The 21,150-nt window shown below is 40.1% G+C and overlaps 1 protein-coding gene across 3 annotated transcripts in view; it reads left to right on the top strand.

Annotated features, from left to right (window-relative positions):
- ARHGEF26 (Rho guanine nucleotide exchange factor 26) overlaps window positions 1–21,150 on the top strand; it is a 127,622-nt gene that overhangs the window by 55,631 nt on the left and 50,841 nt on the right. For 2 of the 3 annotated variants that reach the window (XM_053903697.1, XM_019439989.2), the window contains 2 exons: window positions 13,532–13,684; window positions 17,274–17,403. In XM_053903697.1, the coding sequence (XP_053759672.1) occupies window positions 13,532–13,684; window positions 17,274–17,403 (283 nt within the window). The remainder of the gene's footprint in view (window positions 1–13,531; window positions 13,685–17,273; window positions 17,404–21,150) is intronic. The other variant, XM_019439998.2, reaches the window with a different exon arrangement.

Raw genomic sequence — 21,150 nt, 5'->3', positions numbered from 1 at the left:
CCTCACTTCCCCATTACCCTCCTCCTTTCTGGTGGTTACCTAATACGAAAATCTCTTACCTTTTGAAGTGTCTTTTGGAGGACCTTAAAAAGACAGTGTTTTGTTTTGTTTCTCATCAGTGGTGCTAACAGTTGTTTGTATAGTCCTCCAGGAGGGCCCTGAAGGAGCAGAGCAGGGATGGCTCACCCCCTAGGAACTAGACTGTAAGTGCTATCGAGGTGGAGATTTTTGTTGGAATTGCCCTGGGCTGTGTGTTCTGTGTGCCTAAAATAGAGCCTGGCACATAGTAGGTGTTCAGTTAAGTAATTGTGGAATGAACGAATAGGAGAGGGAGCTGGGTCTTGAACCTTCTGCTTTCTGGAATTGATGAACCTCTAAAGTCAGTCTCATGAATAATCCAGGGGCCTCCTTACAGATAGTGGATATTAGATATTGGAGAAGGAACAGAGGTTAGATGACAGATTCCAAAAGGATTAAGGGGATATATTAATTTCCTATTGCTGCTGTAGCATATTACTGCAAACTTAGTGGTTTAAAACAACACAACTTTTTTCTCAAGTCGAGGTATCACCAGGGATAGTTCCTTCTGGAGGCTCTAGAGGATAATCTGTGCTTTTTTTTTTTTTTTTTTTTTTTTTTTTTTTTTTTACTTTTTATTTATTTTTAATTTACATCCAAGTTAGTTAGCATATAGTGCAACAATGATTTCGAGAGTAGATTCCTTAATGCCCCTTACCCATTTGGCCCATCCCCGCCCCCCAACAACCCCTCCAGTAACCCTCTGTTTGTTATCCATATTGAAGAGTGTCTTACGTTTTTGTCCCTCTCCCTGTTTATATTATGTTTGCTTCCCTTCCCTTATGTTCGTCTGTTTTGTATCTTAAATTCCTCATATGTGTGAAGTCATATGATATTTGTCTTTCTCTGACTAATTTTGTTTAGCATAATACCCTTGAGTTTCATCCACGTAGTTGCAAGTGGCAAGGTTTCATTCTTTTTGGTTGTCGAATACTCCATTGTATATACATACCACATCTTCTTTATCCATTCAGAGGATAATCTGTTTCTGAGCCTTTCCCAGCTCCTGGAGGCCACCTGCATACCTTGGCGTATGCCCCTTTCTTCCATCTCTAAAGCTAAGTGCATTGTGTTTATTGTTTTTCTCTTTGATTTCTGCTTCCACCCTTACATCTTTTCTCTGATCCTGATCTTCCTGTCCTCTGCTTACAGGGACCCTTCACATTACATTGGGCCTACCTGGTTAATTCAGGAGGACTTCCCCCTCAGGATCCTTAATCATATCTGCAAAGTCATTTTTACCGTGTAAGAGAACATATTCACAGGACATGGACATCCTTGGGGGCCATGATTCAGCCTGCTACAGGGCGTTCTACAGATAAACACAGTGCCTTTTGTGTTTTTGCCAAGTGTGTCTGTGCCTTGCCTAGCTTAATGCCTCATAATTGTGACATGACATAACTTCTTCCTCACAGTATAAAAAAAATGTTCTACTACTTCTTGGCAGAAAGTTGTTAGTTTGCCCTACTTTGTTGCTTTCCCGTTTGTAACTCACTGAATTAGTACCAAAACATAGGTCCTAAAAAGGACCAATGAGATCCTCCTCTAATTTTCTTTTTTTTTTCTTTTCTTTTTTTTAGAGAGAGTGAGCACACGTGTGCAAGAGAGCTTGTGTGTGGGGGGGGGAGGGGCAAAGGGCTAGGGAGAGTAAGAATCCTAAGCAGGCTCCATGCATGCCCAGCATGGAGCCTGATACAGGGCTCGATCCCATGACCATAAGATGATGACCTGAGTCGAAATCAAGGGTCGGATGCTTAACCGAGTGAGCCATTCAGGCTCCCCTAGTTTTGTCATTGATAAGTATCTATTAAAAATTTTTAGGGGTGCCTGGGTGGCTCAGTTGGTTAAGCGTCTGACTTTGGGTCAGGTCATGATCTCACAATTAGTGAGTTCGAGCCCCACGTTGGGCTCTATGCTGACAGCTCACAGCCTGGATCCTGCTTCAGATTCTGTGTCTCCTCTCTCTGACCCTCCTGTGCTCACATTCTCTCTCTCTCTCTCTCTCTCTCTCTCTCAAATAAATTAAACATTAAAAAATTTTTTAAAAATTAAAAAAAAAATTCAAAAGTTGTTGAACACGCATATCTGTGATTTTGAGCTTATTTGGTGTATGGCAGGATTATTATATCTGCCCACTGGGACTTAATTGATGGAAATATAGGAGCTGGGTTTGCTGTCTTTGAACAGACTGTACTGGAAAAGCAAGACAGCTTACTGGCATTATTTAAAAGATGTGTGAATTCACAGAATTCATATAGGAGGGAAAGGCATTTATTGCACTTTAAATGATAATAATAATTAATGGTAATGAGTGTGTACCGTGTGCCAGACCATATTGTAACCACTTACCATGGTTTAATTCATTCAGTCATCATGAGAACCACATGAGGTCATACCATTATTATTCCCATTTTACAAATGAGGAAATAGGATTTGCTGATGTTAAGTGAGTCGCCTAAGGTTACACAGCTAGTAAAAGAGGGGGCCGGGACTTGAACCTAGGCCATCTGGCTCCTGAACCTGCACTCGTTTTCCAGAGGTGCGATGTAATGGTATACAATTAGCCTTGCTCCAGTAGGTAATGTGTGAAACTGACCTTATCTGAACGTCTATTCACCTGTAGGTATTATTATCTAATAGCATTTACTTGTGAGATAAGAGATCACCACCTATCCCTAATATTGGGAACGAGAAAGCAGGAACCCTGGTGTTTAGTATTGAGGAGGTGATTTGGAGGCTTAATCATCTCATGTTCCCTCGTTTTGTTCCTTCATGCTCCCCTACCATTGGACTGTGGGCTCTTTTCCCTTCTTTCTGGCATGTTTACCTCTTTGCTGTGATGCTTGCTGGTAGTCTTGCGTGGGCTGATTATGGCGTGTGGTGGGACCGATGGTTGACCTAGTCTTCTCCATTCATTTGTTCATTTTGTTCATTTTGTTTTACTAAATGAAGAAACAGAAATTTATCATTATCTCAAATCCACTTAAGAGCCAGAATGAGAATTTGTTTATCCCATAGATCCTTTCCTTTGGATACTTTGCTAACCAGTGCTAATAACCGTCTAAAAAGAAAGCATTTAAAAAATCCTTGCTGAAATTCAGAGAGGGCTGTCCGAAGAGGGAGGACAGGAGCCAGCTGCTGTGTAAACTGCAACAGGTTTGAAAAATGTCAGAGAGGACTTGAAATTCTATTTCTCTTGCGTAGGCAAGGATCATTTTTCTTAGGGTGTTATTGCCTTAGGAAACGGACCTTTTTAAAAAAAATTTTTTTTTTAATGTTTATTTATTTTTGAGAGAGACAGAGACAGAATGCGAGTGGGTTAGGGGCAGAGAGAGAGGGAGACATAGAATCTGAAGCAGGCTCCAGGCTCTGAGCTGTCAGCACAGAGCCCGATGCGGGGCTCGAACTCACGAGCCAAACTCACGTCACCAAAGTCAGATGCTCAACAGGCGCCCTGGAAACTGACCTTTTTATAGTTTTCCTAAATTGTGTCCTGGTCCCTTTTTCTTCTTGATGAAATTGATGGGATCTATAGGACGTATTTCTTTAGGAAGACAACTTTTGGGGACACGATTAATAAAAAACAAAGATACAAAGATTTGGGGCTTACTTCAAATGTTATTCTTCTTTGTGGATTGAATTCTGACTTGAAATACTGTGGGCACCATGCAAAAGGATCTGGAAATAGTGCCTGAAGAGAAATGTGTCCTTTCATGTGCTGGTTTTATTCCAGAATTACCAACCCACAATAGGAAAGGGGGCTTCAGCATGAAGACTGTTTTGTTTTACTTGACTTTGTTCCAGTGTTCTATAAATTCATTCTTGGTGGCTGTTTCCCATCAGCCACCAAGAATCCATGTTTTCCTGGTTTGTTTATAATTGATAATTTATATTCCCAATTGCGTCCACAGAAGGCTCAAGGCACCTTACAGTAAATGACATGTTTGAGTGGGAGATGAATGTGGCTGTTTAAGCGAGAAATAGAAAACAAGGCAGCAATGATGATAGCCAAGGTGCTCAGCTACATCTCCTGCCTAGCGTTACTAGGAGTGAGGGTTAAACACAGCTTTATTCTTCCAGGCAGCCAAAGTAAAAGGGTCACAGAATCGGTTATGTAACTGTCATCTAATAAAAGGAAACAGTTCCTCAGAAGTCATAAATCTTTCCTAGGTTTTGAGTTTTCAAAGGATTTTTGCCAGGTGATGGATTAGCAAAATTATTCTTGAGGTTACAAGCCCGGTATCCTAGATGCTGTGCAAAAAGCCTAACCAGCCATGTGTTTACCCTGATATTTGCTGACCAGTAGAGCCATTCAGAGCCATCTCACCACAGCCCACCCATGCCGAGAGGACCCTGCTAATTTAATGTACGTATTAAATCGTGCTTGGTGCATACTTGCTTTACATTATCACTCCCTGTTGCTCTCCTTGGAGATGGTACTTGAACAATGGGGCAAGGAGGACTAGCAGGTATCTGGTTTGATTCATTCAGCACATTTATCGAGTGCTCATTCCTTGCCAGCTCCTGGAGAGCCAATGGTGAACCAAGCATACTTGGTCTCAGTCTCTGTGGTCATATATAAAATTTGGGAATGATTTTCTGTTGTGGGGAAATTAATAGTTGTGCTCAAATAAAAAAAAAATTAAAAAGTATAATAACCCAGGGCATCACAGGCCAGTTCATACAGCAGCTTTGATATCTTCTAAGGACGTTTTGATAAGAATGGTTTCTGTCATTCATTAGCATGTTATCCTCATTCCAGGAGAAATTACAATATGGATGAATGCATGTGAGTAGCCCTGAAACAAAAGAATCAAGTATGCAGTAAGTTACCATGGGAACAAGCCCTTTTCTCTCCAATATGTTTTTGTGAAACATTCAGATGATAAAGACTTTAAATTCTCATTTTTAAGTGAAAACAGCCTAATGGCATTCAAATTGCAAGAACTTTTAAAGCACTGTTTTCCTATCTTCGTATGGTCCATTTAACATTTCTTTTGAGCATGTACATCATCAGCGAGAGGAAAAAATAATTAAAGGGGAGCCTTAACTGAGGTGGAGTGGTCTTGGGTGGGGGGCCCTTAGCTCTGCAGTCTGTCTTTGCGTCTCTCTTCCCTGGCCCTAGCTCCACCTTCGTTGTTTTGGGATTGCTAGGTGCCTTGAACTGAAGGTGCCTGGGGGTACTGGATTTAAACCCAAGAAAGCTCTGTGTTGTGTGGTATTGAGGGTAGGAAAACCCTTAGTTTCTCTTTTTCACCCCAGTCTCTTCTGTTCTCTGCCTAGGCTGATCTTAAAGGTTTTCACAAGGTGATAAGAATCTCTTAAAAAAAACCATCCTAGAGATTTTAAGGACCAAGCAGCAGCTATCAGAATGAGAGTTAGGTTTAGGTTTACCAGAACAGTTTTGTTAGGAGATTATATATATGTATGTATGTATGTATGTATATATATAACCTATTTATTCATTTATTTATTTAAATCTCACATTCCCAATCAGTCTTAATTTCAACCCTTATCCCTTATCAGTCCAGAGATAACATTTCAGAAGAAAAAGCTAAAATAGAACATGACAAGATATATGTATCATAGTCTGCTAAGGAGGAAACCTCGTGAGACCTTTACCACATCAGAATGTAGGGTAGTCTGAGAAGCAGCAGCCCTATATTTTTGTCAAAGTAACATACTTTTCCATCGTTGCTAGACTGGTGAAGGATTCATAGATGGGCTTCACCTTATTCATCAATTTGGATTGATCGATAATGGCTGCTTGGAGTGCAGATTCTGGGTCTGGGCAGAGTGCCACAATTGGTTTGTGACGTCTGCCATGGGTTAGTGGTGGTGCTCTTGTCATGCACTGCCATCCCCAATCCAGTGTAGTATTAAAGGAAATTGACGCTGATCTTTAGCGTCAAAATGACTACCACCAAAAAGCCCCAAACGAACAAGCCCCAAAGCTCACTTGTCTGCAGCAGAATATAAATTCATTTTTGGTACAGTACAGGATGTTCTGTTGGTGCTCTGTTAGGAAAGTATTTCCAGAAGCAAATAGTTTGCTGCCACTTATCTGGAATATTTCTTTGTTTGGTGAAGATATTTTATTATATAACAGCGACTTAGACATGTGAAACCTGCCTGGTATGTTACATGTCTCCAGCATAAGTGAATATGACCCTCTCTGGTGGGAGACTGCAGCTGTTAAGATTGACGGCTCATTCAAGTGAGGAAGAAGTCCAAGAATGATTTGAGCCTGCGTTAGGCAGATGGATATTAATGAAGGAAAAGTACCTTGAAAGGATGCCATTCCAGGAAGGGCACGGGACAGCGCTGATTATAACCAGAGCCCTGCTTTCTGCGCTTCTCCAGCTAAAGCGCTGAGTGCTGAGCCTCTTAGCCAAGCGAGAATCCTCCCTGAACTGGGTGGGGGAGGGGCTGGTCCAGGCAGGTTTTTCGGAGAATGCAGCTGGCAGCGAAGAAACTAGGACTGGCCTCCATCTCAACTGGGTGATCCTACTTGACGGGACCCTAAAAGCTTGTGCAGGGAGTTTGTATCCTCATTGGTTGGTGGCCCTCACTGTGCCCTGCTGTAGTTTTGGGAACCCAGTTTGTGGTCCAAAAATACTTGTTCATGTGATACATCAGTGAGTAAAGCATGTGTAGAGACTGACCAATTTGTGGGTGTTAGGTTTTTGGTAAAACAAAATTGCTTGAACCTGTTTCATCTTTAATTTCCTATTGAAAACACAAATTTGATTTATTCAAACCAATATTGCACTGTGTATTAACTATAATTTAAATATTTTTTTTGTAATTTAAATAAACTAAAATTTAAATTTTTTATTTATTCATGTCAAATATTTGACTGTGTTTCAGGTACTATGGTCAGGTTTTTGGTCGTACTACAGTTAGAGTCAGGTACTTGAACACAAGAGACCTGGCCTCTGTCCTCTAGATCTTGCTAAGAGAGGCAAATGTAAACACGATCATAATATAATTAATTGGGATCATAGTAGGGATACCAACGGAGGGGTTTATAAAGAACATAAAGCAACGCAGCCCAGAGGGTCAGGAAAAGCTTCTTGAAAGGAGATGAAATTTAATCTGAGACTTGAAAGCTGATTGGGACTTTGTTAGTCAATGTGGAGGGCAGCAGGGTACAAGGAGGGCAAAAAGGAATGACTCGGAGATTCACAGGGCTTCTGTGAAACCAGCATTTGCTTATGCTGTGTCGGCGGGGACCAGAATCCATCACTAGCTGTGGCCTTCCTAATTGTCTTCCCCTGGAGGCTGTACCTGGGGTGGTCGACAGTTCATCCGCTGCCCCGCAGATCTTGCCACAGCATAAATCAACGGTGCAAGTCTTCACTGTGTTGATGTGTGTGATTTACGTGCTGAGATGATTCAACAGCTGGTCTTCTTGGAAAATAATATAGTTCTTTCTCAGCTCCAGCTGTCAGTCTTTTTACTGGATGTCTAGATTGAAGGACGGCTGGTAGTAGCAGACAAGCTCAGTGGGCATCTGTGAGCAGAAGCAGTAGGTGTGCTTTGAGCATGGGCACTGGGCTCCGGAAGGCTGTGGCTCTGGTTCAGATGGAGGCTCCATTGTTTTAGTTTTTGTCATAAACTCTCTTAGCCTTGGTTTTCTGATCTCTAAAATGGGTATGGTAGGCATCTCATAAAGTAGGCTTGAAGATTAAATTAAATGAGGCAGTATATGGGAAACATGTAGCACTGGGCTTGGTGATCATGAATATCAATTGTTTGCTCCTTGACATCTACCAAAGCCTTTCACCTTGAGCTGGACACATGGGAGGAGATTTGGTGGTGACTGCTTGAATCTGATTTGTTGTCTGTATTAAATAAATTGTAATCTCCTGTATAGATTGGTGAATTTACTGTACAGCCCTCAAGAGCTATCAGGAACACTCAAGTCTGACATGCTAATTACATTACCAACAGAATATTTTTTAAATTGTTTATTTTTAAGAGGGAGGGAGCACAGGCAGGGGAGGGGCAGAGAGAGGGAGAGAGAATCCTAAGCAGGCTCTGTGCTGTCCGTGCAGAGCCAGACGTGGGGCTTGATCCCATCAACTGTGAGATCATGACCTTAGCTGAAATCAAGAATCAGACACTTACCTGAGTCACCCCGGTGCCCCACCAATTGAATATTAAGAAGGCTGTTAGTATGATAGACATTTATACTTCACATTTGTGTCTTTTCTGCCCACTACAGAAGGGAAAAAGTGAAGCTAACAAGTGCATGTGCTGGGTATATGAGAAACACCTCCTTCATTGTCGAATTTGTCTTTTAGCCCAAAATGTGGTGCCACTTTTAAGACAATCACTTGATGAAGCAACCACAAAAATCCTAGAGAAAATGCAGTCCTAGCAGTTCTGGAAAATACTAGAGTCAAGGATATAGGTCATGATTAAGCTTTTCTAGCATAGACTTGTCATTAAGTCATCTTGAAGTTCCAGCTCCTGAGAGGCCACCGTGGTGTTCTCAGTGGTCTGACCATTGTCTACACAGCTAGGGAGCTCACCTGGGCAGGTTGCAATCGTTTGAAACGTGGGTGTGGTTGTGCTGGTGCTCGAAAGGTCAAACAGGGCTACCTTGGGTTTCTGGTCAGGAGGCGCTGTTTCCAGAAGCCTTTTCTGGTCGGTCCATCAGAGGTTTCTTAAAATCTACACTTTAGTGATGAGATCAGAATTTTGATTGAGGGGTGTGGGGCGGTGAGAGAGAGAGAGAGAGAGGAAGACTGTGTAACATGTTTGCTTATAAAACACGATCATCTTGGTAATGCAACGAAGAGGAAATATTGTCCAGAAAAAAACAATTCATAGGGTTGAAATATATTTCCCTTAAAATGTTGTCCTTCAAATAAGCCAAATTACTTCACAAACTCATTTAAATTTCATTGAGGGAACCAGCATGCTTTTACTTTGGCTTCAGGTTTGATTTGGATCTCCAGCATCCTTGGTTATTGAAATAATACCTCATTCTTCAGTAATAACTTTCTTGGTCTTTTTGTAGCCCAGCTTGCTTAGTAAAATATGCAAATTTGCCAAAATAACCAATAGATAATTTAACATAGGAAGCTTTAAATTAGGTCTTAATTATGCGACTGTCAAAATAAAAGATGGGTGGCTTGGTTTATGTGAAAGTGAGTAGCATAAACAGATATTTCATTAGTGCTTTGTTTTTAATCTTGTACTTTGGCAAGGCTTTTACTGTGATAAATGAATTTTCCTTTTCATTGGGAAAAGCCAAGTTACTGTTGTTTTTGGTTATGTAGTTGCATTCCTTCAGACTATAATAGTTACTTAAAGACAAACTGTAAGGGATATTTGCCTCTAAGACCTTTATTTCTTAGATTTGCACGATAATGACCTTAGGAGTAGTTTCTTATTTTTTCAACTGTCTTTGAACATTTTCCTGAAAGAGAGTTGGAGTTAAAATAATTATCAAGTATTTTGCATTTATAGGAAAACCAGCTAAAAGTGAACTACTTGACTACACACGACCTAGAATTCCTGTGGCTCTGAATTCTCACAGATGTGTATTTTCAGCTGTCCGTTTCATATGTCCAAGGCAAAATGAAATTGCTTCCTTCTTGCCTCTCCTCACTCCTCCTAAATCCCTGTCTTTGTGAATGATTTAATGGCCCACCTTGATGATGCCCAGGGGGAGACCTTGAATAGGGAAACCCCAGCATCTTCCTTGACTTCCCATCTGATGAATTATCTTCATTCTGTGAACTTCTCCCTCACATTGTTACCCTAATCGGTGTCCTCTCTCTTTGATTTCCCACTGTCAGGTCTTATGCCATGTTGGCCATTTCACTGGTCTGCTTCTGGTCCATTTTCTCTTCACCTGTAATCTATCCCTTCTCTGCCCCCAATTTTTCTCTGATTCGATGATTTATTACTGCCGTCATCACCTCCAGTGGTTCCCGCTGTCCACAGATAAAGCCCTAGCTCCTCAGCATATAATCAGACCTTTGTAGTCTAGCTCTGACCTGCTCTTCAGAGCATTCTCTGAATGCTCATTCTCTGCCGTTGGCCCTCCTGTGGTCAACACCTCAGCCTCAATGAACGCCAGTTCCCCAGTATCTACATTGTCTCCCCTGCCCCTCTGCTTCCAGTAATGTCATCCTCGTTAGTGATGACCCTCCTTGCACCTTTCCTCACCTGAGTTTACCATGTTCTCAGTCGCCCTGACCTCTGTTACAGGTCATGTGTTCTAATTAATTGGCTCTGTGCCGCCCATGGGCTACTCCTCTGTGAGTGTCAGAAAGAAAAGGATCATTTCCTATTCAGCTTTCACTTAATGAAATAATCTCTCCTTGGCATATAACTCAGCTTCTTCAGTAGTGGTTCCTTGGCATTATTGTATCATTTCTTGATATATATGATTATTGGCAGAGACGGTCAGGTTGAAGTTCCACTTCTAGATATATAGCCCCAAAGACTTGAAAACAAGGACTCCCATAGATGCTCGTGTGCAAATGTTCAACAGGTGAATGGATAAACATAATATATATATACACAATAGAATATTATTCATCCATAAAGAGGAATGAAGTTCTGTTACATCTGTCAGCAGAGATTGACCAGAAAACATTACGCTAAGGGTATTAAGCCCGATAAAAAGTACAAACATTTCATGATTCCACTTACATGAGATATCTAGAACAGGCAAATGCATAGAGTTAGAAAGTAGATTAGAAGTGATCAGGGGCTGGGGAAAAGGGGAATAGAGCATTATTAGGTGATGGGTACAGCATTTCTGTTGGAGGCGATGAAAATATTTTGGAAATAGGGGCGATAGTTGTACAACATCATGAATATGACTAATGCCATTGAATTGTACATTTAAAAATGGTTAAAATGGAGTACCTTAAATGGTTAAATGGAGCTCAGTTGTTGAGCTCCAACTTCGGCTCAGGTCACGATCTCACAGTTTGTGAGTTCGAGCCCTGGGTCAGGCTGTGTAGTGACAGCTCAGAGCCTGGAGTCTGATTCTGTGTCTGATTCTGATTTTGGATTCTGTGTCTCCCTCTCTCTGTTCTTTCCCTGCTCACATGCTGTCTCTCTCTCAAAAATAAATAAAGATTAAAAAAAATTTTTTTAATGGTTAAAATGGTAAATTTTATGTTACATATATTTTGCCCCAATAAAAAAATTTATAGTTCATGTAATTAAAGAAACAGTGACACCACCCCTGCTAGGCATGTATGTTCCAACAAGTGATTTTATGCAAGTATGTTGTCTTTATCATTTATGTTTATCAGACTTACCTTCCCAATGTAGCATAGATTTCTTGAAGTCAGGGACCAGTCTCTATAGAAAATAGCTTTTGAGAAACATGGCTTTTAAATATCTTTTAATAAACATGTGAGTTTGGAGTTGGTTGTTTTTGCAATTGCTGAAACTTTTAGGAGAGGGTTTGATATTTTCCTTGAATGTTAATAGAATCAGTCCTGACAAAGCAGTATGCAGCTATTTTGGAACATACTGGTGTATTTTCTGACCTACTATGTAAGAATTGTGCATACTAACCCTGACACCTTTGGAAGGAAAGCCAAATAGCCCAGCCAAGTGTGCTTTAAGTTTTTTTCTCTTGCTGTTTTAAACAAGGGCTTGGGGGACTGGGCCAATTACAATCTTGTGGATGGGAATCCTACTAATTATTTTCCCTAAATCCTTCTCAAAGGAAATAAAAATACGGGTACTTTCTCAGGGTATACATAGTTTTACTCTTCTATGAGTTAAGGTATATTTCTTCATCTTTTAAGCTCCTATGAAAACATTAAAAAATCAAATATGTAATGACGACAAACACAGTTTATACTACAATGAGATTAATGTACATGTAAGTATATAAAATTAAGACCTTTTAAAATCTCACCTTATTGCTGAGTGCCAGGATTTTCTTTGAAAATAACTGAGATGAAAATGTGAGAAAATGTTAGCCTATATTTACTATTAATCATCTTGTATACATTTCTGTTGTCTCATTCACCGTCAGCCTTGAATTCTGTATTTGGAGTCCACTGGTTAGGAGAAGTGATGTGAGGAATGCTAGTTAAGAGCTTATTGAAAACCATATTCCCTTGTATCCTTGACCTCCAGACGTCAGTGTTAGAAATTACTGTTGATTTCACCTTCATTACACTTTCTTTGGAAGATGCTTTGGTCACACAGTGATAGTTATTTCTAATAGATTTTCTTATCCCTCCGAACTTGGACGGTAAGTGTGCTCTATGGAGGTTCATCTCTGTTTTTAGTGTGTGTTTTGAATCCTCTGAAGATCTTGATATAAGGCAGGTTCAGACTGGGGGAGGTAGGTGGTGAGATTCTGCATTTCTAGTAAGCCCTTAGATGCCTGGTCTGTGGACTACATTTTGAGCAGCAATGCTCTGGGTAGAAACCTATTTCAAATACCTGATTTTGATGTGCTGTAAAATGTGGATGCCCTCTAGAGTTGCCAGATAAAATACAGGATGCTCAAGATGTCCCAGGCACTAATTTTATACATACCTGTACTAAAAAATGACTCTTTTATCTGAAATGTAATTTTCACTGGACTTGACACAAGATAAATGGGTCGATACACACACCCACCCCAAATCTGGCAACCCTAAAATGCAATCTGAATAATTTCTGAGTACATTTAAATGTCATGCATATCATTAGAGTTAAAATATGATTATTTTCAGAGAAAGCACACAGAATTAGGTTTATTTCAGACTTGTTTTTTAAGTACTTATTTAGATGTTTTGCTCATAGACTTTTCAGTACAATAAAATATGGAAACATGAACCTCCTCCTCCAATATCTAGGGAATACTTAGAAAAAAGTAGTGAAATTTGTACGTTCTAAAATATACCTAAAAGCACAAAAAGGACCCGTGTTATCAGTGTTTCCAGTTGAACACTTGAAGTAGTAAGATGTTAATGTGATAGATTTAAACTTCGACAATTTTTTATAGTTTTTTCTTGTATCTCTTTGAGATGGTATTGTGCACTGTTGACATTTTTAAACCCTGTATAATAAGATTGCATGAGAATCATCTTTGATTTTTTTAATTTAAAATTTTTTTTAATGTTTGTTTATTTTTGAGAGAGAAGGAGATAGAGTGAGAGCAGGGGAGACGTAGAGAGACAGAGACAGAGAGAGAGAGAGAGAGAGAGAGAGAGAGACACACACACACACACACACACACACACACACACACACACAAACTATCTGAAGCAGGCTCCAGGCTCTGAGCTGTCAGCACAGAGCCCGATGTGGGCTCAAACTCATGAACCAAGAGATCATGACCTGAGCTGAAGTTGGACACCTAACTGACTGAGCCACCCGGGCGCCCCTGATTTTTTTTTTTTTTTTTTTTTTTTAACTATATGGAAGAAAATGTAAATGCTTTTCTTTGTTGTTTTTTTTTTTTCAGGTTCTTTATGGAGTTGGAAGCAAGACATCAGAATAATATCTTCATAGATGACATAAGTGACATTGTGGAAAAGCACACAGCATCCACATTTGACCCATATGTGAAATACTGCACAAATGAAGTCTACCAACAACGAACACTACAGAAATTGTTGTAAGAGATGATGAATGTTACATTCAATAGCCTCACCTCATTTTAATTAGGTCACATAGATAGAAATGAATTGATATCTTATATTATGTTTAGAAATGCCTCCTGATAGGCAATTTCCCAGGATGGCTTTCAGGGTGAAAGTGTTTGAGTAGAAAATTCTAGTCTGTGGAGCTCTTTCTCTCTAAAGCAATTATGAAATTAGGGGTTTCTGTTATTGTTTTCCTTGTTTCTTTAAATTGCTGCAAAACACAGGAGTGATTGTCATGCCAAACTCTCCAGTTTTCTAAGCCATTACCTGGCTATTAAGTAGTTTGCTTCAGGCCAGTAGAGTTCTTGAGTTGAACTCCTGTTTTGCCTATGATCCAGAGTTTCTCTGTTACTCTAATCTTCCTCCATTCAAATGACAACTCAGTATTAAGTTGTTTTTTGTTGTTGTTGTTGTTTTTTTTTTTTTTTTTTTTTTTTTTTTTTAAGAAGAGTTGCTGATTTTCCCCTTCTGGGTAGTTAGAAGTGAGGCGAAAAGGGGAAAAAATGTTCTTAAAGGCTTTAATTGTGCAACAAAAAAGAATTGGCTTTAAATTTGCCTCCTCACCTTTTCCCTTTGGCCTATTTAGGTTACTGAGAGTTTTGATGTGATAGATATTCCTTTACTCTTAAAAGTCAGTGATTGTTCAATAATGTCTTATTTTATTTTGGGGGACCCTGTTTATCTCTAGTAGCTGTTTTATAGCACAGTTGTGCATTGCCATAAACCCAGTTTGGGGGCTGACAGCTGTTATCACTCTTATCCCCTCTGTGGGTTGTGGCATTTATGACCGCAGCATGGAGCTCTGGTCAGCTTCTGTGGGATGTGTGAACCCCTGTGGAGTGATTTGGGCTGGTGATGATTATTACCTCATGGCTGCTGGAAGAAGCAGTCCATTGAAGTCCAAGTTGGTGGGAAGGACTGATAGTGCCCCTTCTCCCTCCACAGCCTCATGAACTCTTACATGGGCATGTGGAAAACCAACAGCTGGCAACCCCAAATGAGATTTTTAAGTACAAAGCTGGGTTTGTCAACACTGTGGACATTTTGGTCTGGATAAGTCTTTGCCATGGGTGCTATCCTGTGCATTGTAGCATGTTTGTTTTTTTTTTTTCTTCGTCTTTTAAAGAAGTTTTTAAAATATTTATTTTTGAGAGAAAGCATGAGTAGGGGTGGGGCAGAGAAAGGGGGGAGCAGAGGAACTGAAGTGGGCTCTGCGCTGACATCAAAGAGCTTGATGTGGGGTTTGATCTCGGGGATCACGAGATCATGACCTGAGCTGAAGTTGGGTGTTTAACCAACTGAACCACCCAGGCGCCCCTGTAGCATGTTTTACAGCATCCCTGGCCTCTGTGCACTAGATGCCCCTCACTCCATTTGTGACAACCAAAAATGTTGCCAGACGTCGACAAACGTTCTTGGGTGCATAACCTTACCCCTTGCTTTTCTTAATCCCCCTACTGCTGATAATAGAGGTTGCCATGTAACTGTTAGAAAATGCAAGTTTGAAAACAGAGCTTTGAATTAGAGCTGAATTTAATTCTGTTTTCATTTTGTTTTGTAGGATTTAAAAAAAGTGAATAGGTACTGCTGTACATTATGTAACTCTTAAAAAATAAAAGCTCTAGGGGCACCTGGCTGGCTCAGTGGGAAGAGCACATGACTCCTGATCTCGGGGTTGTTAAGTTTGAACCCCACATTAGGTATAGAAGTCACTTAAAGTCTTAAGGAAAAATAAAGACTGTATCTAAATTAGCTTCATGATACCACCATTTGAGCTGTCACATGGAAAGTCGTAGTTGTGTTTTCAGGGGTTTTGTTGCAAATGTTGTGAATTTACATGTAGGGCAGTGACTGGCTGCACGTTGGGAATGCTTGAGAATCTTTGAAAAGAGGCAAACATGCAGTGAATGCCTAGTGTCCGTCCCAGGCAGTTTAATCAGAATCTTTGGAGGTAGGGGTCCTGTGACCTGAGGGATTTAAATATGCAACTGAATTACAGTTTTGTTTGTTTATTTATTTTTTGCATTTCCAAGAATCTTTTTTTAAAGCTAGCAGGAAAGGAAACTTAAAACTCCTCAATTTGAGAAAATGAAAATAAAACATTTCTGTGTAATTTCTTTCAGTTTGCTATTCGAGGTATGTACGGGCTTATGAACCAAAACATGTAATTTGCAAAATACGTTAAAAAAAATGGGGGGGTCACAATTGCCACTGCCCTGCTTCCTGGCCTCCCCCATCCCCCAATGTGGGTTAACAGTATCCAATGCCATCCCCCCTCCCCTCCATGTTGTAAGTCACAGGGGAACTCCCCAGAGCACCTCTGAGGTAAAGTGAGGTGAGAGAGTGAGTGATCCTGGGGTAAGGGCACCCACCGGAAGTCAGAAGGCCTTGGTTTGACTTCTGTCTTCACCAAATAATAGGTCTGTTACTCGGCAAGTGGAGGATCTTCCTGAGACTCCATTCTTATTGGAATCCGCTTTTGGCCTTCATTAGATGGTGTAGGGCTGTTTCCACGTGAGATCATATATGTCCGTGTATCTTGCTAAGTTCCAAAAATGTGGCAATATTATCACTGCTCTTATGTCACTGGGAGGGGAGAAATATTCTGGATGACATGGCCAGAAAATTTTCTGTGTTAGAAGCTCTGAAAAAGGCTAGGAGCCTCCTCGTAAATAAATCCAGTCTGATGTTTCTTAGATTATTATCTGGGGGTAGAGAAGTGACTTAAAACATATCATTTGTTATCTTTTTAATGGACTGTATGTAGATTATCAGTTAATGAGATCTAGTCTGTATGCTGGTTATAATTCATATGTTCACAGATAGGTTCATCATTGTGATAACCATTGCCTCTTCATTTGTTCGCTTTATACTTTTATAAATTTCTAGCACATACATATTGTTCATATTGTTGCCTTAAACTCATATCCAGTCTTCACTATAAAAGGCAGACAAGCCATCTGTGCCTATTTATGTAATTGTTGTTTTATGTATTAAAAAATCATCATATAGGAGTTTATCACATTTTATAGAGGCATCAAGTTTTATTGTGCTTTACTTAATTGCACTTTGCAGATACTGCATTTTTTTACAAATCGAAGGTTGGTTGCAGCCCTGTATCGAGCAAGTCTGTTGGTGCCATTTTTCCACAGCATTTGCTCACTTGCTGTCTCTGTTATGTTTTGGTAATTCTCACAATATTTCAAACATTTTCATTATTATGTTTGTTATGGTGATCTGTGGTCAGTGATTATGACTCACTGAGAGCTCAGATGATAGCTAGCATTTTTTAGCCACAAAGTATAATTAAGGTATGTACATCATTTTTTAAAGACATAATGCCATCGCTCACATAACAGACCACAGTGTAGTGCAAACATAACTTTTACAGGCACTGGGAAACCAAAAATTCATTTGGCTTGCTATATTGCAGTATTTGCTTGATTTGTAGTGGTCTGAAACCAGACCCACAATATCTTTGAGGTATGCCTATAATATATTTTTACTTTTTAATTTGAAGAGGAAATATTTTGAAGTTGCTTCTTTCTTTTTCTTTCTCAGAGCCACCAACCCATCTTTTAAAGAAGTATTGTCACGAATTGAGTCCCACGAAGACTGTAGGAACTTACCCATGATCTCCTTCCTCATTCTCCCCATGCAGAGGGTAACTCGCCTGCCCCTGCTGATGGACGTAAGACATGACCTGGTGGCTCTCTCCTCTGTGGGGAGCTGTGCTGCTATAAATCTGATTAAGAAGATTATTGTGCTTTCACTGAAATCAATGTACTATATATCCCTCTTATAAAATCCTCCAAGTAAAGTGAGAAGGTGCCCTTCAGTTGGAAAGTCTCATTTGTGTCTAATATCGTTGGAAATCATCTTCAATTTAGGCTTGTGTAGTCACTCTGAGGAATTCAGATTACATCACTCACTCATTTTTTGAAATGGGAAAATATATTGGCTTATTGAAGACAAGAGGCTTGGATTCCATTTCCAGCCGAGCCACTTGGCATGTGACCTTGGGCAAGTCACTTAATGTTTTCTTTGGGCCTCAGTTTCCTCAGCTTGATCACTAAGATCCCTTCCTTGTAGTGTTTCAGGGTGCTGAGGCACTTCGGCTTTACATGGGAATGAGACACACTCTTTGGCACTAGAAGGCACGAACTTGCCCCCATTTTGTATTGCATAAAGGAGAGTGACGAAACTCGGCATCCTTCTTATTTTAAGGAACGTTCATGAAGAAAACAAGGATTTGATTTTGAATGGTGGCAAGATGTGGCTGGGAGAAGGGAGTTGAGGTTGCCTGGTATGAGGCAGAGCGGGGAGGACAGCGAGGTGTCCGGCAGGAGGGGGTCCCGCACGCTGGCTGAGCCGGAACCACAGCAGCAGCAGCGATGACAGGAGAACCAGGTGGCCCGACTCAGCTCCCAACCAGCTAATGGACCAAATAGTGTCTTTGTGATCCAATTGAAGTATTTTGTTGTAGTTTTACTTTAAAATTGGATCATAATATTCATGTCAGTTTTAACATACTTGATTTTTTGACACGTCAAAACATAGGATACAAATACTGCCAAAAGTTATGCTTAAGGTTACAAAATTCCATATTCCATATTCCGTTACAAATTTGAAGAGATATTCTAAAAGCACTGGCACTTTGCAATGAGTAAAAGTGTGTGATTATAATCACTTTGTTGGCTGTGCTGCTTGGTTTGGGGAGGTTTTTGGTAGTTGTTCCAGAATTTTCTGACACCTTGCTGCTCTCCAGCTTCACCTCAGTTGACTACCTTCATAGCCTTCCCTTGTGATTTAGGAACTTCTCTCCTTGTAAATATCGGGAGACTTGCAGAATTTGAAAATGTGGCTCTCTAATTTTTTCTTTTTTTGAGAACAATATTTCAGTATTTACCATGTCTCAGGATAGAATGCAGCCAGGTTATCAAAACCAAATTTCGGCTTAAAAAAGGTTTATTTTTAGATGCCATCCACATTTGTTCCTGGACTTACCCGCTCTGTACCTTTTTCACGTTGCTGTTGGCTGCCGCTTCTCAGCCTCACAACACAAGCCAGCCTATTTTCCAAGCACTGGCCCTAATGCTCCTCACTAAAGCCTTACTCAGTGCCCTCCCGAGCAGATGTATCTTCTTCCCCACGAACACCCACAGCACTTCCAGAGAAGGGACTCTGACGTGTAAACTTGGCGTCGTAGAAGTCCTGTGGCTTTTGGAGTAAGACAGATCTGGGCACAGATTCTGGTCCCTTCCACTTACAGTGTGATGCCAGGCAAACTGCCTAACTTCATCTGAAGCATAAGCATAACATGTACCTGCAGGGTTGGCATGAAAACAAATGAAGAAGTAAATGTTAAGTTTGACAATAACAGACACTCTGTGTTTCTTATTTTTTTTTAATGCTTATTTTTTGAGAGAGAGAGAAAGAGAGAGTGGGGTGGGAGGGGAGAGAGAGAGAGAGAGAGAGAGAGAGAGAGAGAGAGAGAGAGAGAAAGAGAATCTGAAGCAGGCTCCAGGCTCCGAGCTATCGGCACAGTGTCGGACACAGGGCTCGAACTCATGAGCTGTGAGATGATGACCTGAGCCAAAGTCGGATGCTCAACTGACTGAGCCACTCAGGCGCCCAACATTCCGTGTTTCTTGACTAAATTAATATATATAGTACATAGGCTTGTCCTGAGTTACGTAAAAATTGTGAACTTTGCAAAGATACATTCAAGCGGCAGCTGTTGTACTTTCTTCCATAAGATTTTCTCAGAAGTAAAAAGTCATTTAAAGAGTTTATTTCATATGATTTCTCACACTTTCTTCCTTTTTTTTTTTTATTAAATTTTTTTTTTTAACGTTTATTTATTTTTGAGATAGAGAGAGACAGAGCATGAACAGGGGAGGGGCAGAGAGAGAGGGAGAAACAGAATCTGAAACAGGCTGCAGGCTCTGAGTGGTCAGCACAGAGCCCGACGCGGGGCTCCAACTCATGGGCCCTGAGATCATGACCTGAGCCGAAGTCGGTCGCTTAACCGACCAAGCCACCCAGGCGCCCCTCTCACACTTTCATAAACATTTGAAACTTTGATCCATCTAAGTGAAATATTTCAAATTTTGCTGTTGTTTAAAAGGAGAAATGGGTGCTTTGTAAATGCAACATTTCCTGCAGTGTTACAAATTTTCAGGGTTCTTTTTCTTCTGAAAATGTCTTTTAGCCATATTTCTTTAGATTTTGTATATGCCATGATCTCTCGACCTTCTATATTTTCTCTGTTTAATTGAGAGAAAATTGACTGAATAGATTAGGACTCAGAATCTAACATACTATGTTGAACGTAAATGCCATGATTGTCCAGTGGGCTCAAAACTTTTTGGGTCAGAGGCCCTTTTGAGATGAGTAAAGCTATAGTCATTCTCCCTAGAAAATTCAGTAGTCACAAAATTTTACATAAAATTAGACACTTCAGGACTCAGGATGCCTGCTTTCAGGGCAGTGTTTGGTTACTGCTTCTGTACACATCAGCGGGTCATGAAATTGATTTTTGAATCACAAGTAGTGTTTATTAAAAAAATGAAATAGAATGTGTGGTACATGATGTACACGGATCATAATGTCATTAAATTTTATTTCAAATAAAACCTTATTTCATCTTTGTGTATACCTGTACTGGTTGCTAATGTAAATGTATTTCTTACAGGGGGTCATAGTCAAAAAAAATTGAGAACCATTAACATAAACCCCCTGGCTCACTCTTTGCTTTTCACATAGTACATATAAGAATCCTGACACCTAACCTTTGGATTTGTAAGCCTAGTGCTTACCCACATTCAAGGTACCGGTGGTTTGCCAGTTTCCAACGTACCTTCCACTTCTGTTTGGTGCCTCTTGCCCTAATAGTTTCCTACATGTCAGAATCTGGCCACCTGGGCAGAATCTAAATGTACTTAAAGCATTGTCCCTTCCATTTTAGTTCATTAGGAGTGTTAGTTAAACTTGTTAATTGAGATGAACATTTTTAACAATTTAAATGGTTCCATTGGCTTTGCATGGATATGATCTCAAAAACTATTTGTAATTCGGTGTACCTTGAAATGACCCTCTTTAAAGTCAGTCTCAGCATCACAAAAATTACGTGTCAATATATCAAGAGAAAATCCAGCAGCTTGTTTTTCTTGATCTTTTTATTCAATTGTATTATCTACAAACATACTTACCTAAATAATGATGATGATGGTAATAACTAAAGTGATTTTGTCTTTCACTGAGGGCCTACCATATGCTAGGCACTCATAGAGAAAACTTTACATGTATTTTCATTTAATCCTGGCAACAGCTTTGTGACGAGGTTGGCATTATTCCCATTTTAGAGATAAGGAAACTGAGGCTTACAGAGACTAGGTAGGTGACTTGCCCAAAGTCAAATAGCTAGTAAGGGACA

The sequence above is a fragment of the Panthera pardus genome, unplaced genomic scaffold (genome assembly GCF_024362965.1).
Source record: "Panthera pardus isolate Hobbes unplaced genomic scaffold, ASM2436296v1 HiC_scaffold_16, whole genome shotgun sequence".
NCBI lineage: Eukaryota > Metazoa > Chordata > Mammalia > Carnivora > Felidae > Panthera > Panthera pardus.
Note: the sequence above shows the minus strand (reverse complement) of the source record. Positions and strands in the feature narration are given on the sequence as shown.